Genomic DNA, 26195 nt, shown 5'->3' on the forward strand with positions numbered 1-26195 from the left:
GTAAAAGGAAGAGAGATATTTGTATGTGATTGCTGGCCAAAGAGCAGGTTGGACACGAAGGGGTAAGTTACAAGGAGTGGAGTTCTGTTAAATTTCATTTTTTAATTTCCTCCTTTAAAAAAAAAAATTTAACGCGTATTTATTTTTGAGAGAGACACAGACAGAGCATGAGTTGGGGAGGGGTAGACAGAGGGGGAGACACAGAATCCGAAGCAGGCTCCACGCTCTGGGCTGTCAGCACAGAGCCCGACGCGGGGCTCGAGCCCACGAACTGGGAGATCATGACCTGAGCCGAAGTCAAGAGCCGGACGCTTAACCGACTGAGCCACCGGCACCCCGTTAATTTCCTCCTTGGTCATGTTGACTGTGTCAGCAGCTCGCCGCACACATACAGAGTTTGGTCCTTGCCTTCAAGGTGCTTCTAGCCCACTGAAGCCCCAAACTTGTAAGCGATCACAAGCAGCTTTTCAAGGAGAGGCTCCAGAGGGCAGCAGATCTCTGGCCCACAAGGGCCAAGTCGGGGCGAGGGGGGGCTTCTCCGAGGAGGCAAAGCGGAGCAGCAAAGATGGGCCCTTCCAGGCAAAATGAGGGGGGTGTGCCCCGTCCTTCGGAGGGAGGCCCAAGTGGGTCTGCGCTGCCGAGTGTCAAGGGTGAGTAGGGAGAGCAGACAGGCGGGTTAGACGAAGCCGGCTCGCTCTGCCTCCCCTTCTGATGAAGACAGGGATAGCAGAGGAGCCTCTGGACGGCGCTCAGCCTGCCGCAGTTTGGGTAGGAAAACAAAAAGAGGTGATGTGATTGAAAGGTGCCTTCAAAGACTGGGTGTAGACAGGTGGCATCCCATCTTACAAACTCAATCTGTCTTGGGTTTTTCTTTTGTTAACTCTTTCAAGATGTACTTTCCCACAAAAATACATGGTTTTTTATAAAGGTGGTCAAATTTTTAAGATGTCCCACAAAAGCCTTTTAAAACCAGAATCAATCCGGGGCAGGGGGAGGGGGGTGCTGGGTGGCTCAGTCAGTTGGGCATCCGACTTCGGCCCACGTCATGATCTCACGGTTCGTGGGTTCGAGCACAAGTCAGGCTCTGTGCTGACAGCTCAGAGCCTGGAGCCTGCTTTGAATTCTGTGTCTCCCTCTCTCTCTGTCCTTCCCCCGCTTGCACTCTGTTTCTCTCTCTCTCTCTCTCAAAAATAAATAAATGTAAAGATAAAATAAAATAAAAAATAAATTTAAAAACCAGAATCAATCAGAACCCTAGTACAATTTCATCTGCATCACTGCTTAAATAAGCTTTTCACGGGATGTTCTAGAAATCAATGGCCATTTATAACATTGTCTATAGAAAATTACATTCCATTTCCTCAGAGTTGATAAACATATACCAGAACGTCAGGTTACTCTTTTCCTCATATTTGCCCTGGGGATGTAAAGGAGAAAGGAAATGCAGGGCTTTGGGAAATACTTCTTCCCATAGCTTCAAATCTTGGCGTAATGTGTGTTCAAATATCAGATGTTAAAGAGGGTCCTTAAGTCAGGAAGTCCATTTGGTTTAATTAGGAGTTTGCAGGAATATGGAGAATGAATAACACGATTGCATCTCTTACAAAACACTAAGAGTTTAAGGATGAAGCCGTTGGCAGATGCTGCAGACGAAGCTATTTGAAACCTTCTATGTTTTTTTGCAAGAATAAACAATGTTACTACGTTTGTTTTTCTCCCCAGGAGTTCCTGGAACAGACTGGACGCATTCCCCCTTGCCTCTTCCTCCCCACCATAGCTACACACACGTCTGTGATCAACATAAACCAAGTGGAAAATCAAACAAAACAAAAGCTCAACCCTATCATTTTACTCCCCCTCTTAAAAATCAACTTGAATGTATCTGACATTAACTCAATGTCAAAAACAACTCCATCTAGAGAAGAAGACATTCTAACACATTTATGATTTCTACTCATTCTCCTCTCGGTTTGACCGCCCTGGCTACATTACATTAATGCTGGTGAACAGGAAGCAGTTTTTATCTCCTCCCATCTCACCCCCGTCTCGGTACGCTTTTGTTTTACAAAGAAAACCTTGTTTTGAAGTAAAATCAATTGGAAATGCCTGGGTGAGATTTTAATTAAAGGCTCAGAGGGAGATAATTCTTTTTGTAGATGACTCATGTTAGCGATTTCAAACTGAAAAGGGTTGGAATAGTTGTAGGGTTTGTGGTTTTAAATCTGTGCCTTCTGTGGGTATACTGGCCAGGAAATCAAATTTCCAAAGGCCCTGGGCCACCTAAGTCCTTCCTTCTTATGCGTGAATTGAGTCAGAGATACTACCTTAAGGTGCACACGTATGAAAAACAGTTGAAGCAATCAATCAAAACAGAACTATAGCTGGATTTTTAAAAATACAATTATAGGGGTGCCAGGGTGGTTTAGTCGGTTAAGTGTCCAACTTTGACTCAGGCCATGATCTCGCAGTTCGTGGGTTCGAGCCCCACGTCGGGCTCTGTGCTGACAGCTCGGAGCCTGGATCCCGCTTCGGATTCTATGTCTCCCTCTCTCTCTGCCCTTCCCCTACTCGCTCACACTCTCTCTCTTTCTCTTTCAAAAATAAACATTAAAAAAATCTTTTTAATCAAAAATAATAAAATGAAATAAAAATGCAATTATATTCAAGTAGAATATAGGATATAGAATAGCCAACTATATATAAAGTCCTGTGCGAGGTGTTTCAAGGGTTACAGAGATGGTTCTTTGCTTTGGAGACACTTGGAATAGGTGAATGTAGGGCACATACGTGTAAATTATATGGTCGATAATTTTCTAGTCACTGACCACAGTGCTTGGGATATACCAATTAATGGACACAGGCCCTAACTTCAAGGAGCTCAAATGGGTACTCATGTGACAACATGAAGACAGTGCAAAGGGAGACGAAACTCTAACAGTTGCCCCTATTGTATTTGTAGAGCCTTCTGTATTTTTCCTTCTCGGCCCTTATCAATTTGCACATGCATCTCTGTATGTTTATTTGGGTCTTGTCTCCGTCTCCCCCTGGAGTGACAGGTCTCCAAGAGCAGGGTCAATATCTGTTTTGTTCACGATTCCAATGTCAGCACGTCATTGCTCAGGGCCTGACACTTAATAGGTGCTCAAAAAAGACGTGCCTCGGTGGCTCAGACGGTTAAGCGTCAGACTCTGGCTCTGGCCACGACCTCGTGGTTCCCAAGTTCAAGCCCCCACTCTGGGCTCTGTGCTGACAGCTCAGAGCCTGGAGCCTGCTTCAGATTCCAGGTCTCCCTCTCTCTCTCCCTCTCTCTCTCTGTCTGTCTCTCTCTCAAAAGTAAACAAAATTCAAACAAATTAAATTAAAGTAAAATTAAAAATAAAATTGAAAAAAATAGGTGCTCAAAAAAAAAAAAAATCTGCTATGAAAATTGAAGACCCAGTAAATGAATTCATGAATTGCTCACTTAGAGTAAAACTGCATTTTGGGGTGGGGCGAGTGAAATACCGGGGTGTGGCGTAGAATATATCCCTGAAACTAGAATTTTTTTTAAATTTGCTTATTTATTTATTTAGAGAAAGAGAGACTACGAGCGGGGGCGGGGCAGAGAGACAGGGAGAATCCTAAGCGGGCTCCGTGTGGTCAGCACACAGAGCCTGGCCTGGGGCTCGAGCCCACAAAACCGTGAGATCATGACCTGAGCCAAAATCCAGGGGTGGTCGCTTAACCAACTAAACCACCTCAGGTGCCCAAGACTCGGGTGTTTTTTAATTTGGTTAACGGGGAGAGGTGAAAAGCCACTGAATGACTACTACAAGGACTCTAAAGGAACGAAATTCCGTTTCTAGCTGTTAAAGAGGATGAAAGGCAAGTAAGGCTCAAACTAAGCATGCTCAGTCGGTTCTTAAGCCAGGTAGGGCCTACTCCTGGGAGAAGAGGTGGGGGAGGCAATCACAACCCCTAAGGGTCTGATCAGAATCTATTGTGAGGCCGTAATTTATCAGGACTTAAAAACAGAAGTAGCCCGGAGGCAAAGACCAGTCTTGCGGTTGGAAGACATGTGGTAACCACAGCTTTCATTCCAGACTCCAGACGTATGTTGGGAACGGTCAAGAGGAACGCCAAGATGGGGAAGCATAGAACAGGGATTTTACATTTCCCAAAGAGGTGTCCCCAAACCGTCCCCTCTCAGGGACAATCCAATGTAAAGTCAATTCAGTTTAAATCTGTGTCGTAGATGCCCCCTGCTGGCTGTGGGAAAGTGTGCGCGTCAGTGGAGAATCCTCTAGAGAGCAGACCTGTAGATGATCGGAAGATCAGAAGGCAGTGTTCCAGCCTGCTGCTTGCGGAAGAAACACCACAGAGCTTGGTGGCACAGAAGTAAAAAGGACATGCGTTTTCTTGGCTCCTGAAAGTGTCATAAATACCCAGAAAAGATAAACAACAGTTTCGAAAACACTTGTTCGCAGCCAGTCTCCACAGCCTGAGAGCCATCCAGAGCCATCAGCTAATCTGAGATGCAGGGGAAGAAGTGGGGTCCTCTGAGCTCCTGTGGTCAAGGTGGGAATCACACAGACAGAACCCAAGCCGAGGCTGACAGAGAAAAGGGAGCCCGGAGGGTGTGTGTTCACGAGGCAAGACCCATCTGGAAAGCCTCATCTGGCTGCAAAAGCCTTCCAGTTGGCGGCTCTTGTAGAGCTTGAGATGAATGGAGTTTGTTACTCATCGATGGCTCATGAGAGGCAGGGGTTAGTAAATGACCTTGAAAACCCTTAGCGGAATAGAAAGAAATACAGGGGAAAATCAGGCCAGTGCAGGAACTAAAATTCTGAACTCCCCAGGATGCTCGGAACATGGCCTCTTAAAATCAAGACCCACGGTGCCGGGTCGTTCCAGTAGAGAGAAAATGTATCAGTTTGGAATCTACCATTTTCCTGAATTAACCTACTTCGATATGAACTACAGACAGTTCATGCCTTGCTTGTGTTCAAGCTCCTACCTCAACTACCCCGGACTGACTTGTTACTTTCAGGTCCTGCACAGGCAGCGCACAGTAAAGGCTAGGGAGTCGACGCGGGTGCGTATTCAAATAAGCTGACCTTATTTCCGAGGATCATGTTGAGATAGAAAAGACAGGCCTCCGTAGAATTCGCCTTTTGCTCACTTATTTATTCAACAGATTATTAAATGCTTGTCCCAGGCCATACACTATTACCGGTTTTGAAATCCCCAGTGAAACAAAAAGACAAGGTCCTCTCATGGAGTCTGTATTTTAGTTGAATAGGACAAACACAAAACAAGGAATCAAAACAATGAAATTAAAGATCCCAGCCGGTTGTAATTGCTACGATGTGACATTGTGTGTGTAGGCTTTCGCCTCAGCTACATGCCCCAATAAGGAACTCACATTATCCTGGCGGTCAGCAAGCTTTTTACCAAGACCGTGCTGCAGAAGTGACCTCTGTAAGTGTTTCAGCTGTCCTTCCTGAGATCAACATCAGCTGCTTTGCCAGTTAGCAGAATATGTTAGCAATGAGTTTTTACATGCAGGTTCGTTCAGTAGATAATTGGCTCTCCCGGGCACAATAATGGCGTTCAAGTCATTTGGACAGGTGACTTATTGTGGGAACCCGCACCCATTTCATAGAAAGGTTATACAAATGTAATGATCTCTTCACCCTTAGAGACGGCACCCATAGCTTGGTCCCTAAAATAGTCTTGCGTTCAAGCCTTGGTTTGGAGATTTCTTGCTGCCTGATATCACCCACAAGGGCCTCAGGATATTGCCTGGCTGAATCTTTCCCGCCAGTTGTGGTCAGAGCACAAAGAATGAGGACTTTACTGAGACTGGAGAACAAGTTATAGAAACCTTTTCACACCAGCTCGTTAATATTTATTCGCACAAATAAGTATGGCCCGTTTGGGTTTCACGTTACGAATGGTGGTCTTGTTTTCATAAGCTGGTAGCAAAGTCGTAGGGAAGCAGGTAGCCGTCACCCATGGCTCACCATTAATGGCTATGTTTAGCTACCAAAACGAACCTGAGAGTTGGATATGAATAAATTGATTTAGGCTAGTTTTCAACAGTCACTTACTCTCTGTGTGACCTTATACAAGTTCCGTAACATCTCCTGGCCTCGGTTCCATCGTCTGTTAAAAAAGGACAACATTAGTGCTGCCCGTGCAAAGCCTTCTGCGAAGAGTGCATGAGATAATGTATGTGAAAGTTAGCATAGTGCCTGGAACATAAATGTCATGGAATACATGGTGGTGGTGGTCGTCCTTCTCCTCATCACCACTACAACCATCATCACCACCATCACCATCACCATCATCATCACCATCATCACCACCATCCTGAGTAGGGAAAGGGTTAACATTAGGCAGGGATAGATAAGGGACCTCGGGGAGGCAGGCTGCAGCTGCAAGTGGGAGGCTGAAGCTGCTGGCAGGGGTTTGGGGAGAAAAAAAGGAGAGATACATCCCAGACCTGCCTGGGCTAAGCGCCGTGAGTGGAGTCTCACAGCCCTTCTGGTAAGGTCCGGATAAAAAGTCAGAGACAAAAATCTTTGGCGGCAACCCAGTCGGGATCCCTCTCATGCTCGAGAGCTTTGTACTTGCCCTCGACAAACTCTCTCACTTGGCTCACCCTCTGTTGTCCACGAGCTTCCTTCTTGGACTCCGTGAGACAAGGACCAGTGTCTCTCCCACCCTCCTGCAACGATTACCTTCACTGTCGCCACCATCATCACCACGGCCTTCATTACCTCTACTCAGGAAACTTCACCTTTTCCACCTAGGATTATGGTTTGTAGCAGTTTCCTTTAACTTTGGGGATATTAGTATTTGATCACATTAAGCTCATTTTCTCTTGGTCGGATGAATGAACCTCATGCCGTGAAAGGTGAAATGCAAAGGAGTTACTTCTGTCCAGGGCTTTTAAAATGGAGCGGTGGACGCCATTAAAGTATTGGGCCTTATGCACGTTCACACAGGATGAAATCATAAACCTTGAACTAGCTGCAAATATTCCAAGGACTCAGCCTGAACACCTGCTACTTCGATAGTAAGAGGTTTTGCTTAGTGATTGCCTTAGCAACTAATTACATTTGGCCAAGATTTGTTTCCTGCCACCAACTCCAATCGAAATTCTTTGTAAACAACATATACAAGCATTGCCTTCCCTTTTGTCTTTAAAAACCCCTGACTTTTGTTCCCTGGCAGAAGATGGGGGGGGGGGGGGGAGGAGGAAATGACAATCTGAGTTGCTACCCGAATCTTTACCTTCTGAGTTGCAATTCTGAGACCCCAAATAAATGCTTTCGTTTTATTTTAGCTCTGCCTCTTTTCTTGGTACCTTCAACATGACTTTCTTGGCGAGATGACAAAGATACCGAACTGAGAGAATTAGGAAAAGTCAGAAGCAATTTCTGGTGGCCCTACTCTGGGGAAGACAGGAGGGTCTTAGCAGTGACCAAAAACAGAAGGGAGGGCCTGACTCACCTACAGGTGGTGTGGAAAGCTCTATCTTTGTGGCACCCTTGTTTGCTTCCTACTGATCAAAAGCAGACTGGACGTGGGCAGGTTGATAGAGTCCGGCCCTATCTGGTGATGCATCTTCTTCCTCAGTCACATGGGGGAGAGACACTCTGTCCCCCCAGATCCCTGATACATGTGAGTGTGGAAGACCACGCGAGGTCACCGGACTTTCCTTACAATCACACAATCTAGGTGTAAGCGCTCTACCTGGCCGAGAGCTCACTCCTCCCCACAGCAAACGGGCAGAAAGCAAGTGATCTGTAGCAACTCTTAAAGATAATAACAGTGATTTAGGGGCGCCTGGGTGGCTCAGTCGGTTAAGCGGCCGACTTCAGCTCAGGTCACGATCTCGCGGTCCGTGAGTTCGAGCCCCGCGTCGGGCTCTGGGCTGATGGCTCAGAGCCTGGAGCCTGCTTCCTATTCTGTGTCTCCCTCTCTCTCTGCCCCTCCCCCGTTCATGCTCTGTCTCTCTCTGTCTCAAAAATAAATAAAACGTTAAAAAAATTTTAAAAAAAAGATAATAACAGAGATTTACACAAAATATCAATTTACCGAGGTGTTAGTTCGTGTTTTCCTCTCCATAGAGTTTTTCCTCTTACTTTTAAGAATCTGTATTCCCTCAATCATAGTTCTGAGACAATGCTTGAGGTACTCAGGCATTTGTGCATTCTTACCTCTGACAAAGCTGTGCTGTAAGGCCAAAAGCAGATATTAATTGAAGGCAGTACTCCATTTCTGGCCTTTGTTTTCCAAGACCCTAAACTCACCAGGGAAATAGGGTGGCTTCTTCTCAGAGAAGAGAATTGCTTTTAATGAATGGTAAAGGAAGAGACCGAAAAACAGAGGGACAAGTGGGCATTCCTGAAGCAAGTCAGAGGACGGTTGTCCAGTGTTCTCCAACTCATCAAACCACCACCCTTGTCCAGCCCACACCGCAGGACTCCAGGGGGGTTGGTAGGACCATAGGAGGGCAAAGAAATAAGGTGCCCATGAGACTTGCCCTTAGCACCAGAGCTCCTAGCTTACCCAAAATGGTATCCAGACCCAAGCAAGGGCCCCACAGCATTGTGAAGCTTCAAATAAGAAATATAAATAATGATGTATCCATTTTAAAATTGTTCAAAACCAGTCACCTGTAAGTGTGAAAAAGTACCCCCCCCCACAAACACAGGATTGCTTAAATTAAAACAGTAAACGTTCGGGAGAACTCAGTAACCATATGGTGATGAAACCATGGGAAAAGTGAACTATATGTGGCAAAGTTTCCATTGCTGAAAAAAAAAAAAATAAGAATCATCAAGAAAAGAAAAGCAACCAGTTGTTTTGGATAACTTAAGTCATATATAACCACCTGGGTCTGTCCAGAGGCTCTCAGAAGACACTTTCCAGATCTCAATTCCATGATTACAGTGACAAATAGCATGTTGAATTGTGTTAAATCTCTTCTCTGCCCTTGGCAAAGAAAATGTCCGCCTCCCAGCTGTGGTAAAAGCCCGTCTCAGGTTATATAACTGCCAAGAGTTTGCAGAGCAAAGCGGAACGTTGAGCTCTTACCCATAGAATCAAATTAATACCAGAACTAAAAGGCAGGAGACAGAATAGCATGGTGGTTAGGGGCATGGATGTTGGAGCCAAACCATCCAGATTTACCCAACTACCTCTGTGACTTTTGGCAAGTTTTTAAACCTTACTTCTCCTCTGTTTTCTCATCTGTAAGATGGAAAATGGAGACAATAATGGCACCTACCTCAAAAGGTTCTTATGCTGATAAACTGAGTTACTCCATATGAAGCACTTGGATTAATGCCTGAAATATTTACCACGCACGCTGCACATGGCAGGGATGAGGACAGTGACCATGATGATGATTTGCTAACACTCCTATGCCAGTGACGGAAAATGTCTATCTTATTCCTGCTGGTCTCCCCATTATCTCCCACGCACATGGTCTTGCTCTCCCACTGTCGAAATGGCAATTTACAGCTGTTCTACTACTTGAAGAGCCAAACGAATCTCACTCCTTTCCTGAAAAGTAACTACCCCAGCCTACACTTCTTTCTGCCTTCTCTGGTAACAAGTCACAAAATCGAGGCATAGTTAAGGGGCCTTAGAGGGCTTTTAATTTACCCTCCCCTTACTTTTTTGTTTGTTTATTTATTTTAAGAGAGGGTGGGAGGGGCAGAGAGAGACACACAGAGAGAGAGCAAAGCAGGCTCTGAGCGGTCAGTGCAGAGTTCGATGTGGGGCTCAACTTCATGAACCAGCAGATCGTGACCTGAGTCGAAATCAAGAGTTGGTTGCTTAACTGACTAAGCCACCAGGCACCCCACCCTCCTCTTATTTTAAAAGAAAACACAAAACACCAAGGCTTATGGAAATTAAAAGGTTTTTTATAAGATCTCAGGAGATCTTATCCCAAGATCTCTAAGAAGTTCTGGAGCAAGGGATAGAACACATTGTAGTTTTGTTTTGTTTTTTAAATTTTTTAAATGTTTTATTTATTTTTGAGAGAGAGAGAGAGAGAGAGAAAGAAAGAGAGAGAGAGTGGGGAAGGGGCAGAGAGAGAGGGAGACACAGAATCTGAAGCAAGCTCCAGGCTCTGAGCTGTCAGCACAGAGCCAGATACAGGGCTCAAACTCACAAACCATGAGATCTTGACCTGAGCCACCCAGGCACCCCAGAACACATTGTTTTCTGCAAAGTTGCAGGCGGCCCATTTTCACTCAATTACTCTAGTCCCTCACGAATGTACGTCTCAGCTCCATATGTATGTACTTCCGGCGAGATAGCCGGTTTCTTGCGGGTGAGTACCGAATCTTGCGTCCTTGGTCTCCTAGAGCACCTTGAAATTAACTAAGTACTTTAAAGTTGCTTTACCTCCTAAGCGCACAAGCCCACGTTGCTTGGGTTTATGTTCCAACTCTTTCTCACCAGCTGGGTGACCTTGGGCAAGTTGCTTAATTTCTGAGCCTCCATTTTTTTATGTAAAATGGTGATAATATATCTCACTCAATCTCATATCTATGATACGAAGCTAAATAAATTAATGCATTGAAATGTTTAGAATAGCACTTGGAGCATAGCAAATATTCTGTAAGTGTTACCTATTCTTATTGCTGCCTAATTATATTTGCCCTCCTATCTCTATCACAGCATCTTGCACATGTTACTAAATGTTTATTGAATGGATGAATGGAATGGAATGGAACAGAATAAAATATGTTCAACAAAGATCTGGGTGACTAACATGCCAGATGAGCCCCTTTCAGAAGGCTTCTACCTTGGAATAGTGCAGCTAATTCTGAGGGTACAGCAAAGGCACACAGCTGGAGGACACTTCTATGGGGTAACAAGAAAAGACAATCCAGAGACGTCTGCTGCTGCCTGGTGAGGCTCAGAGCTACGTGGCAATATCACCTCCCTTGTGCTATTTAAAAATGGAAGAGGGGCGCCTGGGTGTCTCAGTCGGTTAAGCGTCCAACTTCAGCTCAGGTCATGATCTCACGGTTCGTGGGTTCGAGCCCTGCACTGGGCTCTGTGCTGATAGCTCAGAGCCCGGAGCCTGCTTTGGATTCTGTGTCTCCCTCTCTCTCTCTCTGCCCCTCCCCTGCTCGCAGTCTGTGTCTCTGTCTCTCAAAAATAAATAAGCATCAAAAAAAATATATTGTTTTTCCCAAGCACTGGCTATTCCGTACCAAGGGTTCCCGTGGAAATTGAGACATTTCCCATGCTTTCGTGGCCTGTGCCTGACACATCCATCATGCGGAGCAGGTTATTGGGGGTGATGAAAGAGGCCGTGGGGGGACGAGACAGACAAGATAGAAGCAAGATTATTTCCCTTTGACCTTCAATTCCCTGTCTTATTCGAAATATTGTTGGCAGGATTTCTGGACTTTTGGTAATTCAGTTGGGAAGCCAGATAATAAGTAGTGGGAACATTGTCTTCAAGTTGAGGACGACAAAAATTTATGGTTTATTTTAATTCCCCAAGTAGAGGGGCCAGCGACCTTCCCACGAGAGCTTCTCTGAACACTAGTGTGAGCCGTAGCCTTCGAACATCTCCGTGCCATTCTGCTTTAAACTTTTATAATTTAAGGGACTTTACAGACTGAACGTTTCTAGTTGCACATGGCCCCTGCCTTATTTAACTTGTTTTATATATTACAAAAGAAGGACATAAGATGAGTCATAAAGAATATTGAAGAAGGAAGAAAGGAAACAGAGTGAAATTCTATTTATTGAGACCTTACTCAACAGTAACATGTGTCACATCACTTAATAAAATTATGGTTCCCACAATGTAACGTGTCTTCTCCCCGTGAATTTATGTATTGGATCCAAATGCATTACCTCAAATAATCAAAACCAGTTGGTTAATATTTATCTTTGGCAAATTATTAGGAGGGTTCGTTGAGCAAAATAATAACATAACTGTGAGGAACAGGACTATTTCTTTGTCTGAGGCCCGGAATTTGATTTCACGCCATTTCTTCTCTCCTGCTGCCAACATCCTGCTAACAGCCCCTTAATCTTCTCAAGACTTCTGTTTTCAGGAACGGTCTGCTCATGGATTCCCACATTCGTTTCTATATTCATTCACTTCTCAGACTCTAATAGAATTAACCCCAGTCTGTCGGGCACTGTACTAGAGCACAGGGGAATGTTCCACGCAATTGCTAAGAGATTGTTCCTCACCTTCCATCTGATGGAGCAGATGTGTCTATAGGATGCGGCTGTGGTAAGCTGGGATAAGCTCTAGATGTGAAATTAGCATGTTGGGACTCACGCATGCAGAGTGTGTTGTCTGCCCTTGGGCCCGACACCTAAATTGCCATGCCTCTTCATTGGTAAAACAGTGATGTTGATAACACCTCCCTTGCAGGGCTGGGATAAGAATTAAAGTAGGTGCTGTTAAATACCCAAAAGTGGGGGAAAAAGTGGCATGAGCCACAAGGAAGATGCGAAAGTTCCGTGAGAGCTCAGAGGCTGGAGGGCTACCTTCCCCCTCAGGGAGAAACAGAGAAAGTCTCCCCAAGGGGTTGATGGTTGGGGGGGGCAGAGGTGTATGATTTGGCTGTGACCCTGTGTGATAGGGGGTCTGTGATAGACCCTGTGACAGTATTGCTTTGCGTCCCCAAACAGATATTCACTTCCTGTGCTTCCTCCAGCTCCCCAGGGATCCTTCCCCAAGTTTACTACAGACGTCCTCGTCTTCCTAAGACATTTTCCAAAAATTCCAAAGAAGCTTTCGAAGCGTATAGGGTGTGTTGTGGGGTCGTGATCCTGGAAACTTCTCTCCAGCGTGCTTATGGAGCTCCTTCATTTTCCTTCAGGGAGCCACGCAGTCTGCCTTGTGGTGCCCATACACCGGGAACCAAAGAATGGGCTGCCCCACATTGTGTGGTTGCTGGGACTGGATGGGAGTGACTAAGTTAGAGATCTGGGCTCAGGATAGACACAAGGTCCAGGAACCGAGCAGATGGTCACCAGCGAGAGGCAAAGCGGGCATCCCTGGGCTGAGCACCCTCCTCTAGACAGAAGGCACAAGGGATCTTAGACAAATGCACCTGTCATTTCATGTATCGCAAATGCAAGTCACGGCTGATAGGAGACCGTCGGATATAAAACACAACAAGGGACAAAAGACCCGAGGAAGCAGGGCCAGAGAGGGGCTAGGGCCATGCCACAGAAAGTAGATGGGAAGGACAGTGTCTTCTAAATGGTCGAGTATCTAGTTAAACCCTTGAGATATGGCCTGAGAAATGTTCACTGAAGATGGCAGAACATTCTGCAATGCAACGAAAGAGGCACAGACGGAGAAGGGGAACTGGCACGGGGAGTTGTCTCATTTAACTTTGGATGCTTCGTGGTTCCCTGTTGTAGCCCCATCCTGATACTTGGCGGCAAAGCTTTCCCAACGTGAAGGTGACTAAGAAAAATTGCGCACTAAGACAAAGCACGTGTATGTCCACTAATTAAATGGTTTGACTCAACGCATCTAATGCATAACCTTGCCTAGTGCTTATAACAACCCCGTGAAGGAAGTATCGATATTATCCCCACCTTACAGATGAGAAAACTGAGTTACAGAGAAGCTTGTCCAAAATCACCCGATCAATGACAATGGCAGGAGTCAAACTCAATCTCCTTTCAGCCCCTGGGCCCTTAATCACTATGTGATAAGCCTGACTTGTCCTGTTCGGTTATTCTCACTGGCAGCTATATGCATCTGGCAAGTTGACATGGGGAGACACATTTTTTTTTTTCTTAAAGACGACAGTTTATTTGGTAGCCAAAATCTTTTGAAGGATGGTGTCTAGGGAAAAAAAAGTATTTTAAAAGTGGAGGCGTACAAAACTCATAAATTAAAGTCCATCAGATAAAACAAAGGTGAAAAGTCAAGCTGCAGACCTTGAATTAGCTCCAACTCCAACCAGCTCTGTGATCTTGGACAAGTCGTCAAAAGGTCTGGACCTGTCTTCTCATCTATAAAAGAAGGGGTTTGTCTGTGACTCTGCTCCTATTCTCAGTCTCTGATTCTGAGTTGGTGGTAATAGAGGAGAGAGAAAAACATACCACACTCCCCTCAAGAAGCAGAATCCATCAATTCTGGGCACTTGGCTTTACTGTGTGCATCTGAGCAAGGAAGATTGTACAAGGCACTCATTTCTAGACGGTCATAACCATCTGTAGTCTCTGCTATTCTTGCCTTTTTCTTGCTCTTAAGCCAGTATGCATTTAATAAAAAAACGTGTTCTATGAGTGGCCGACGAAAGTCACATATTCCTTCCCTCCCTACCCTTCCAGCCTTTGGTACTCATTCTGGCTTAATTACGAAGGGCCCTGTGTGGCCCAGGAAGAGAGACAAAGGTTAAGCTATTCTCAGTGAATCTGGAAAATAAAAGTTAGGGGGCAATTAAAAAAAAAAAATCTAAAGGCTTTCGAACCCTCGGTTGAGAATTTGGAGAAAATCCCAACTTACAGAGGTTTTCCCTTCAATACTGCCAGCTAAAGGAGGAAGTGTAAACGCTAACTATGAAGGTAGGAGACATGTTTGCTGGAAAAGGAAAAAATCCCCATCAATCTACACCCATCTCGGCCAACAGCTATGCTTTCGATTTGTCTGCGTGGATCTCTGATTTCAACAAACAATCCGTCTCTTTGTCAAGTTGTAGAAAATATCAGAGGGGTGTGTGTGTGTGTGTGTGTGTGTGTGTGCACGCACAGGTGCACATGTATAAATGTGCATGTTCAAGTTGACGTACGTGTTTTTAGATTAGGGGGATTGGGAAACGAAGTCTAACCTTCTGGAAGCTTGTCATTCCGAAAGCACCAGCACCAGATCTTAGACGGTGGGCTCTTTGGAGAAAGTCTTCAGTGTGACCTGCACTGTTGACCTTGTCCCAAAGTGCATAGGTCATTCGGTCCCACGGTCTTGACTCAGGTATCTCTTGTTAACTGTCACTTCAAATACGTTGCCAAACACAACAAATGACTTTGTTAGTGGAACATCTTGATCCTTTCCAACCTTCCCGAATCCCCACAGACAAGGGCCTCCTCCTGAAACAGATGTTCTGCACAAGAAGATGTCAAAAAGTAGCAGCTTGACCAAAACAGCTCCACTTTGCTACCAATAATAAGCACTTACAGAGGAGAGAGCACTTTACATTTTTCAAGTATTTTACTTCATGCTGCGTCTCCTCATCTGACTTGAGTGTGGTGGTTCCAACATCTTTCTGGAAGGCAGTTTGAGGATCTGAGTGAGATTCTGTCCAGACGGGCTAGGTGTCATTTGAGAAGTGTCCCGGGAAGCAGTCCGATAGGAGAGAGAAGAACGGGTAGAATATAGACCGATGGCCTTGGCCTCTTTTACTATTCAGGGAACCATTGGGATGGTCAGATGTTGACTGCCCAAAGCATTTAGAGACTGCTTGGCTGAATCCTTTCAACCCTGCCCTATTTCCTTGTTGAAGGAGAAAAAAAAGAATCTCAGGCCAAGTTCTTTTATCCTGACCCGGGAACTGGATAGAATGCTTTGCAAAGAAACAGCCTGTCTGAGCTTTCCAGGAGCCCTCTGGTCAGAGCCAATAAACCCAGTCCCATGTGCATCAGCTGTGCTGATGACACAGGCATCCTATGATTAGGTTGACTGCACCTTCAGATTTTCCAGGAAAGACCCAATTTCTAATGCCTGGGGTAGAGGCAAGCTGTATGTCCTCATGGAGGCAGAAATTGCAGCCATCGTGCACTGTATGCCTGGCATGGATTCTTGGGGTCCGAAGCAGTCCCCAAGAACTGTGAGGACTCCAGGATCTACTCGGCTGGTAGATGAGAACTGGTTACAGATACAAAGGCCTAGAAATCCCGATTCAACCCTTCTCGTTCTAGCCTCAAGGATGGAAACTATTTCACCGTTAAGGCAAAGGATGAGTCTTGCTCTGGGCGGCATTTGGAAGGGCATGGGTAGGGCCACTCTTTCCACTGACTGGAGAAAAACATGACACCGTGTGAAAGCAATCGACGGAACCACACCCCCGAGGCCAGGTGGGTCTGTGACTTCATATCACATTCCCCTCCCTGCCCTCCGGGAGCTTACACGCCTTAGGTTAGCTGTAAACAAAGTACCAAAATCACAGACTGTTAGAATCCATGACCTTTGAACCTACATTACCCCTGGATCTGACAAGAGACTGAAACCATCTTTTCCTTTCATGGAATTCACCAAAATAAAAGAATCACATTCCACCGCACATAAATACAGATTTTTCACAAACCGAAAGTTTATTCTGGATGTGTCACGAGTATTTTTAAGAAATATGGGGTTCTTAATTTAGTCCATTGAGATCCAAAGTGGGTGGAAGAAAACTGTACATTTTAATTGATTGCTGCTTTCAAGCTACATCCCGAAGTTACTTCCCTGGCCTTCCTGCAGGACTTGGGAGGAGATGCAAAATTAGAATAAAAGTACACTCTTTCCTCAAAATACATGGTGTCCAAATTAAGCACAACAAAGTGATAAAGCTGGAAGAAAGGAAGAGGGTCATGTTAATTGCCTCATCACCATTCCAAGAGGCACCTGACTCACAACTCACCCTCTGCTACTTATTAGAAGTGAAGGTTACAGCTCAGGACCCCTGTATTCCCCACCCAGTACCCTCTCCGTGAGGTGTAGAGCCTTTTGCACGTGCATCTAAAAATTCTTGTGTTCCACAAATAATTGCAAGAAAAAGAGAAGTAAAAGACAGGAAGCCTATTCCTATGACTCCTATGACTAAGGAGTGAGGTAAGGGTCTCTCAATCCATCCCAACGTGTGAGCCTGGGGTTTATGTGTCATCCGTGCCTGGGGGGAGATTTAGGGGTATCTGTTCCGTCTTGGGGCAACTGCACGCGAGCTACTGGAGCAGCCCATGGGGGAGAGGGCTCCTCACCCCGCCCCCCACCCCCTGCAACTGACAAGTAAAAGAGTAGAAAAAAGATCTAGCTTCCAGGTCTTGGCATGGTGTGCTGCGTGCAGTAGGCGCTTAGTTAACGAGATCTGAGCCCGGCAGGCTCTGTGACAAGGTTTCTGCAGTCCGTGAAGGGACAGGAAGGGTGGGCGAAAGGGCGCCGGACACAAACCCCTCACGTCAACGTTGTTTGTGAACCGTGCACCCCACCTCACCACACCTGCTCTGTCAGATCGCTTCAAAATAGGATTTCTGGGGCGCCTCGGTGGCTCAGTCGGTTGACGTCGGACTTCAGCTCAGGACATGATCTCATGGTTTGTGAGTTCGAGCCCCACATCGGGCTCACTGCCTTTAGCACGGATCCCATTTTGGATCCTCTGTCCCTCCCCTCTCTCTGCCCCTCCCCTGCTCATGCTCATGCTCTCTCTCTCTCTCTCTCTCAAAAATAAAACATTAATTCCCACCAGCCCCCCCCACAATTGCTAATGTCTCTCCACCAGATAAAAGCGCTGGCCTCTCAGTCTCTAGGTGCTTCTGTGAGAAGTGCTTTTACATAACTGAGCCTGGTTAATTGTAGAAAGAACACTAGATCCATGGCTAGTGCTTATCCACCTAATAATATAATTCAGTAATAGCGATACAAAAGTATGATCTTTGTTTGATCCCGATTCACACAACCCAACTGCAAAGACCGTTGAGGATATTTGGATGTTTACTGGATATTTACAGATATTCAAGAGTTGTTCATGTTTAAGTATGGTCCTGGTTTTTAATGTCTTTTAATGTTCTGTGGAGAGCCGGTCTGTTCTTAAAGGAGACACCCGCTGAAGGAATTGTAGATGAAATGGTAAAAATACCGTACTAACTGACAAATTCGTCTTTACTATTAAAACAAAAAAGAGATGAGATTACGATGAGGAAGGATGAAAGTCAATAAGTTTTGTCAAAGGCCTTGGCCCATAACTGAGACTTAACTCCCGATCACCCACGAAGAGGGGAAGAAGGATGGAAGGCAATGAAGTCTTTCATAGGGGTTATAGCATCTCTCCCCAACAAGAAAAGTATCCTCATTTACAGATGAGGAAATGAAGCTCGGAGAGGTTTAGCGACTTTCTCGAGTTCACACAGCTAGGAAATAACAGAGGTAGAGTTACGAGCGTGGTGTTCTTTTTACTCCACCTCACCACTAATGTGGAGGCAGGGAACAGACTGTGAGCTTGTGTCCTTCTCTGGGTTTACTTGACTGGGTTTTTTTCAGCATTCCTAAAATGTGTAATCTCAGGCAGTCAAAAACAGGCTTTCGCTGTCTTTATCCTCTGGGTGACTCAGCCTTTAAAATACAGTGCAGGCTCAATGTTATCTGAGAACTGATTGGAACTTTAAAGAAAGAGATAGGAACCTGCTATCTTCTGGCCTCCAGCCAGAGTCTGGTTCCTGTTACTAAGGATTGATTCTGACGGAACTAATTAAAGTTTAGTTCCTTTGCTTTCTGGCCAGCAGGACAGACAAAAGCCATGAACAGAGAGCCGGAGAAACATTAACCCCATCCCTAGATATCAGCTATCCCATAACAGTGGGTGGTGTTTGCGAAAGAAGGAAAAATTAGATAATTTTTAAAAATTTTTTAATGTTTCTTTACTTTTAAGAAAGAGAGACAGAACATGAGCAGGAGAGGGGCAGAGAGACAGGGAGACACAGAATCCGAAGCAGGCTCCAGGCTCCGAGCTGTCAGCAGAGACCCCAATATGGGGCTCGAACCCACAAACTGTGAGATCATGACCTGAGCTGATGTTGGATGCTTAACCAGCTGAGCCACCCAGGTGCCCCGGAAAAATTAGATGACCTTTCAAGGATCCTTCCACACTGAAGGTTCTGGGATCCAAGCGTGTTTTGAGTTGACATCTGGTGTTTCAACATAGGCCAGGCTGACTGAAAGACGAGGAAGAGGTGCCTCCTTTAGGGAAGGAAGCTTTTCATCAGAAAAGCTGGTGTAGTAACTGCTCGAGAAAGAGCTGAAGTCATAGGGTGTTAGAAGCTTCACCAACAGCTGCACCTACCCTCACTAGAAACAAGAACACTCACCTCTTTAACACAGTTTTCCTATGGAAGTTGCAGAAATGCTGGAGGGAGTCTCCTCCCCACCCTCCTCCCTCTCCTACTCCTCCCCTCCCGCTCCCCGCCATCCCCGCCACCCCGGAAATCCCTCTTTGTTTTGGAACATGCACACTCTGTCCCCTGGAAGCCCCCGAATATCACTGTTGTTCTTCCCGATCCCTTTGGAAGCAGAGGAAGCACCAGGCCACCCTGGGAGCAAGTCTGTCTCCACTTGTAAATTTATTCATGCGCTCTCTAGACAAAAATATTTATTAAGTACCTACTATATGCCAAGGGCAGATTGTCTTTTTTAGTAAATAAACTCTTTAGGCAAAGGGGTGGGGATATCTTTCCTCCTGAGCAGATCTCTTCAATCTTCACAGACAGGAGGGGATGGGAAATTGACAGGTCCCCAGGAGACAGTAAAAAAGGACATGCTGCACAGGAGGGTAACTGATTAGAAATTCAAAGTTCCCTCTGTGCTTGTCTCGGGAGGATAACACCAAGAGTACAAAGGAGTCCGAACAGCAGTCACGCTCCCTGGGCCCTCTCCCCTCCTTGACTTTGCCCAGGTAGGTTCCGCAGATGGCCTTGGAACACCTTCTTCCTCTGGGCTCTTCCCATATAGGCCTGGCTAACTCCTTCCTGAGACTCAGTTCATGAGCCTGGCCTAAGTATCGTTTCTGGCAACTTCCTGCAAATTTTCCCTGACCACCGAAAGCTGTTGTGGGGTTGGGGGGGAAGGGGGAGGGGGGCGCTCAGAGAGCTTTTGGTGGTCAGGGAAACTCCGTGCAGTTACTCCTTCATAGTGGATCTCAGCTAATTTCCATACACTTTCTTGTTTCTTTCCCTAACTGGGCTGCAGTTTCCTTGAGAGCAGGGTCTGGGTCCTCTGTCCTTACGCCTAAGGCAAGTATGGAGGTTTGAAAGGCAATCCAGAGAACTGATCAATACTGTGGCATCAATAAGAATCAAAACAAAGTTATTCTTAGTGATTCCCCACCCCTCAACTTTATTGAACTATTTAGTTTATTGAAATTTATGAACAATTTAGTTCATTTACTTCCTTAACATTATAGTGTTTCAATTGGCGATTGATATTGGCGATTATATCACAAGACGATGAGCTACAACAGGGTTCAAATTCATACTTATTTGCAGAAAGCATGATCCTAACGTTAACTGGAGGCTCCACCCCTATCTCTGTAGGCTTCTTTGGTGATCTCTTACTGGTTCTATGACTTGTTCAATTTCACTGCTACAGTGTTCTTTCCACGGTTGGCCCAAGGGTGTGTTCATGCCTTTGAAAAAGCTGGGTTTACTTAATCCTGCAGACCCAGGAGCCTTGGCCCACTCAGCAAGGTGTTTCCACGTGGCTTAACAACCTTAAAAGATTAGTTGATTAATGGCCCTGCTTATTAGATGCCTTTCTATTCTAAATTATCCACACCTAGACCCATATAAATCAAAGAGGAGGAAAAAATGGAATGTGTAGTAAAAATAAATATAAACGAAAAGTACCAAAATATCACCTTTGTTATTAACCCTGCACAGCTCCTGAAATTCCCACAAACTGGAGATGACCAGAAGCTTCCCTGTGAACTGTGGATTGAAAATATTTTCACTACCTCAAACAGAAATCAGGGGTGCCCAGGTGGCTCAGTTGGTCAAGCGTCTAACTTCAGCTCAGGTCATGATCTCCCGTTTCGTGAGTTTGAGCCCCGCGTCGGCCTCTGTGCTGATGGCTCGGAGCCTAGTGCCTGCTTTGGATTCTGTGTCTCCCTCTCTCTCTCTGCCCCTCCCCTGCTTGCACTCATTCTCTCAGTCTCTCTGTCTCTCTCTCAAATATAAACATTAAAAAAATAAAAAAAGAAATAAAAAAAGAAATCAGATCTACAGCAGACGCTGGCGGAGGTAAGGAGTTCATGACACTTCATTAATATCCCAGGGAAAACTCTCTGTCAGAAGCCAAGTCTTCATTATTTGTTTCCTCCCCTCTTGGGTTGGTGTGAACCGTGAACATGGTGACAGGACTACTCAGCACTGAGGGAGAACAATTATAATAATCACACCGGCTGCTTATATTACACTAACAACTTTTTGGGAATCATCATAACACTTTTCATTTTAGTATATTTTTGTCTTCTTCCAAAGAGCCATATTTATTTTTTAATTTTTTTTTTAAGTTTATTTATTTTGACAGAGAAAGAGAGTGGGAGCAGGGGACGGGGAGGGAGAGACAGAAACAACGTGTGCATGGCCAGCATGGAGCCTGATGCGGGGCTCAAACTCACGAACTGTGAGATCATGACCTGAGCCGAAGTCGGACGCTTAACCTGCTGAGCCACCCAGGCGCCCCACTGGTCTCGTTAAATATATAAAAATACGTGAGGTCAACTTTGAGTTTTAATAAGCAGTGATCTTAAAGATCTAAAGAAAGAAAGAATAGCTTCTATCATTATGTAAAAGTTGACTCTGGTTTAATGCTTCCCTCCACGTTGAAAAAAGAAGTATGTTCTGGGATTAAATCTCCCGGTACACGAAGTAAAGTTTGCTTTCTTATGAGCAGGTTGCTTCTGCCACAGCCATGATTTCAGCACAGGGTTCGGTTCTTGATGATTTTTCATTAATTGAGTCTTTTTGGCTGCCAAATGTTTAGAGAGAAATCAATTTGATAAATTTCCCTTTAATTGCATCTCTTGCTAGCCACAGAATTCAACTGTGCTTTGAACATATTGAAACTATGTTAGAATGGAAAAGGATGTTGGAGAATGGCAAATCCAAGTCTCCTTGATTCCAATAAGAAGATAGAATCCCCGGGGCAGTGAAAGAACTTGCTCATGGGTGCAAATGTAGATAATGACAAGACTGAATCTGCTCCTAACTCCTTCACCGGTCCTCTTTCCACCAGGATAAATCACAACACGCTAATCTGATTTTGGTAAACTGAATTTTATTTCCAAAGCAACTGAAAGGTGCAATTTCACTCTTCAGCAGAGCTTTGCGTTATAAACAGATTAGTTTTGTATGCATGTATGTTGTCCTAATTTCTTATGTATGAGTCTTCAGATAACTTTACCTAAGCATTGAGACCTACCAATGTTCCTCTTGTAGTGTGGAGAGAAATGGGGGGGGGGGGGGCGGGGTGGGCATCTGGTGAAGAGGGAGGTGAGAGACAGAGAGGAGAACAAAGATGATGGGTTTGGATGCATTCATTCAAGCAACATGCTTCCCTTAGAATAGATAGTCTCAGGCTCTTTTTTTTTTTTTTTTTTTGACATTTATTTATTTTTGAGAGAGAGAGAGAGAGAGAGAGACAGAGCATGAGCCGGGGTGGGTCAGAGAGAGAGAGACACACACACAGAATCTGAAACAGGCTCCAGGCTCTGAGCTGTCAGCACAGAGCCCGACACGGGGCTCGAACCCACGGACCGCAAGATCATGACCTTAGCTGAAGTCGGACGCTTAACCGGCTGAGCCACCCAGGAGCCCCAATAGTCTCAGACTCTTTCCACGAACGTGTGCTAACAGTTGCACAATCCCATTCCTCTAAAAACTCCTCTCAGCATTGTCCTTGGAAATCAGACTCTATTTGCAATGGAAATGGACCACAAAAAACAAGAATGAGTAGGACACAATTCGAAGATTCTACCACATGCCAGTGAATGAGAAGGTTCAGGCAATCCAGGAAAACATGCTTGCTCCTTGGCCACCCTCAAGTATCCCACCTGCACATTAGTTATATCCTGGAGCATAGGATGTCACTGTGCACTCAAAGATACAAAAAGGGATTCAATATTAAGGTTGATCATGAATCAGATATAAAACAGTAATAGGGGTCAGATCTGAGCTTGTAAGAGACGAGAGAAATCATAAATAGCCCATGGAACACAACCTTCTTAGGCAAACACTGCCAGAGCCTTTAGAGATGGAGTTAGGTTGCACACAGATCACTTTATTTCCTTTAAATAATGAAGCCTCACACCAAATGTGATCAAATCCATGCTTAAGAAATAAGAGGAAAATACACATCCCTACTTCTGTGCGTCAGGTAGGGTTGTTGGGTTAACTTTTCTAACAAGTCCGATATTTGTTTTCTTCTATTTACTTGGCCCAGATGCTTAGGGTTCCCTCCAGAATATTGTCTACCTTAAGGATAACCAGAGAACCTCAAAGGTATTTTCCCATTTATCTAAAAAGGAAGGCTAGCTAATAAATAACCTGTGTCCCAAATGCCTTCTTCTCGCCAGGATTCCAGCTAATTTTATCCAGTGGGATCAAGATACACAGCACAATGAGAAATCCCCTCTTCCTCCTGGCAAACCTGCCTCTCTCTCTGTCCACGCACATTAATCAATGAAGGTTAACATTTACACAATTCTCCTAGGTGCCAGGGAGTGGGCTGAGGGTTTAATATACAGTAACTCATTCAGTCCTCATAAGCAGCCCCCGAGGTAGGTTACTGGCATCTCTGTTTCAGAGAAGGAAACTGAGATACGGAGAGTAAATAAATTGCCCGACCCCACAAAACAGTAGGACCGGGATTCAAACACAGGCGATTCGATATTGTATTTCTTGCTCTTAACCATACACTTCTGACTCTGAGCAAGCACCCTATGGACGAGGCATCTCCTTGGAGGAAATGAAGTTCGAGATCTTAAATGATGCACGAAATACCCCATGGGGCATCTATCTGTCTCCTATTGCTCAGATCTTACAAGCCTCTGTGCTGTTACCAGAGAGGAGGTGAGCCCCAATCTCTAATCCCACACCTGTTTCCGCACAAACAACAGCTCTCTATCGCCTCTGGATATCCACCCCTGCGCAAAGATTCTCCGTATCTCCATCTCTTAAGCCAAAATAACTTGGTTCTCACCTTTCCAGGCACGAATGGGGCAAAGCCGCGAGTCCTTTGCACATTGTGGCAAGCGGCTCAGCGTCTCTGTTTTGAACACGAGATTCTGCACAGCAGAGCGAGTCTTTGAGAACTCCTTAACTGTCTGGGACTGCCTTTCCCTCCGAGGGATATATAGAGGCTCTTTGCCAGCCCTCTGCTGCTCCCTGGACCAATCCAGACCTTAGAGGAAATCGCTGGCTGGGGCACAGCCGTTGGAGGAGGAGGCTGGAATCCCGTCTCTGCAGCATTAGCCTCCGGCTGCTCCAGCAGGGACCTCCCCTGTGCACTGGTCATTCAGGTTTTAACACGTGAATGTGAGCCCACCGAGGAGCAGAGTGCCAGGGGCCACCCCAGATCTGCCCAAATCATAGCCTGTTCGGACTGCAAGGGCCCTGGAGAGCAGTTCGCCCAACTCCGCGTCACGGTGCAGAAGGTGAGACTTCGAAAAGCCCAGGGGACGCGTCCTGAGTATCTCCGTGTGCCAGGCTGCCAGGCGCTTAGCGGGATGCTAGGGGTTCAAAGAAAGGCACCCCCCTGCTCTCGAGACCCCAAAACATCACATCAATGCAACGTAAGCGAGCCATGGAGGAACGACCAAAATGTGCAAGCTCTCCAGGGCAGCCAGACAAGATGTGGGGGAGGAAATGAGCCTCGAGCTTAGTGACATAAGAGATAAAACACCCCACGCCGTTCTATCCGCCAGATGTTACCCCCAAGTCCCCCTGATTCTGTAGTTGGTCTTCTGATTGTTCTTTACTTTGATAACGTCTTCAGGTAATTCCGTGGACCCAGCCCCCACTACCCGTCCGGAGCCCGGCTGCCTTCCCTTGCCCTTCAACCTTTCCCTGCCTCCTTTCACTCCAGGATTATTTCCACTAAAAGTTACCTTACTTGTGTTTCGTCCTGTCAGGACCCAGGGGGTTGATACATGAACACAATGCCCTGAGGGGTGGGCAGGCGTCCAAGCTAAAAATAAACATCACCATTAGCATCTGGAAGAAAAGCTCTACATTTAGAGCTCAAGATGATTCTCACAGTGTTCCCTGTTGTCTGAAATCATTTGTTTTACACTGTTGGTCAGGGCCCATTGTTGGCTTGTAAAATCAACATAAGCGTATTGTGATCTAACGTTCTAAATTAAATAGATTATAGCAGACACATAGGCAAGTACATTGCATGAAGAAACTTAAACATTGTTTCCTGAAATTTTTGCTTTAATTATCAATGTGGGTGTATGAACAAGGTCGTTAGATGAGCTGTGTTTCTGACTATACTTTGTAATCAAAAAGGCTTGAGGACCACAGCTCTACACCATATATTTATTAGCGAGGAACCCTGTCACCTTCACCTTTGTAACCCCAGCACTTAGCACAACATCAGGCATGTCGACATTTACAGATATTGCTTCCGCTAAATGCAACTGTCCAGATTCTGCCATTTCCTGGCTGCGCAAACACCTGCAGGTCAACTCGTGTGCGCGATGGAACACAGTGTTTGTAGAGATTACGAACAGTGTTGTTGACCTTGAGTCTCAGGTTGGGCGTATCTAGACTAGCAGAGGAGACTCTTTGGGGCAAGAGCTTAAGTTACCGCTTGCTATTTAAGGATCCTCGACGAGAGCATAATACGAAAAACAAGCGATGTAGAGCAATGGAGGGTGATGTCTCCAGGGCTGAAGATCAAAGCAGGTTTCTGGCCGATCCGGAACTCATGTGACGAACGGGTGGGGTATTCAAGAATCAAAATGGTCTCAGTCATACTAAAAGGTGGGCCGGAACCCAAAACACAAAAAGATGCAAAACGCAATAGAAATAAATAAGAAGTCAGTCCCTTTTTGTTTCTAAAACTCCGTAAGGATGGCATAGCCTGAGTGCGTGCAACTGAGCCTGCTCATTGTATTACTCAGGGTTCTGCAGAGAAACATGGGCATATATACACATATATAAATATACACGTATGTTATTGCAAGGAATTGGCTTATGTGATTACGAAGGCTGAGACGTCCCAAGACCTGCCCTCCTCAAGCTTTAGGCCCAGGAGACCCAGTGACATACAGTCCTAGTGCAAAGGCCTGAGAAGGAGAACCTGTGGTAGACTTCCAGTCTGAGTCCAAATCTGAAGACGTGGAGAAGACCCAGGGCCCAGCGAAGATAGGCAGAGAGAATGAATTCTCGTGTCCTTAGGGATGAGACCCACCCACACTGGGGAGGCCAAACAGGTT

The 26195-nt window shown here is 45.5% G+C and overlaps 1 protein-coding gene across 1 annotated transcript in view; it reads right to left on the reverse strand.

Moving 5' to 3' along the window:
* RGS5 (regulator of G protein signaling 5) overlaps positions 1 to 24110 on the reverse strand; it is a 46996-nt gene extending 22886 nt beyond the window's left edge. The window contains exon 1 of the mRNA XM_015061626.3: positions 23954 to 24110. Coding sequence (XP_014917112.1) covers positions 23954 to 23997 — 44 coding nt within the window. The 5' untranslated portion in view covers positions 23998 to 24110. The remainder of the gene's footprint in view (positions 1 to 23953) is intronic.
* Between the last annotated feature and the right edge of the window lie 2085 nt (positions 24111 to 26195).

This window comes from Acinonyx jubatus, chromosome E4, assembly GCF_027475565.1.
Source record: "Acinonyx jubatus isolate Ajub_Pintada_27869175 chromosome E4, VMU_Ajub_asm_v1.0, whole genome shotgun sequence".
Taxonomy (NCBI): Eukaryota; Metazoa; Chordata; class Mammalia; order Carnivora; family Felidae; genus Acinonyx; species Acinonyx jubatus.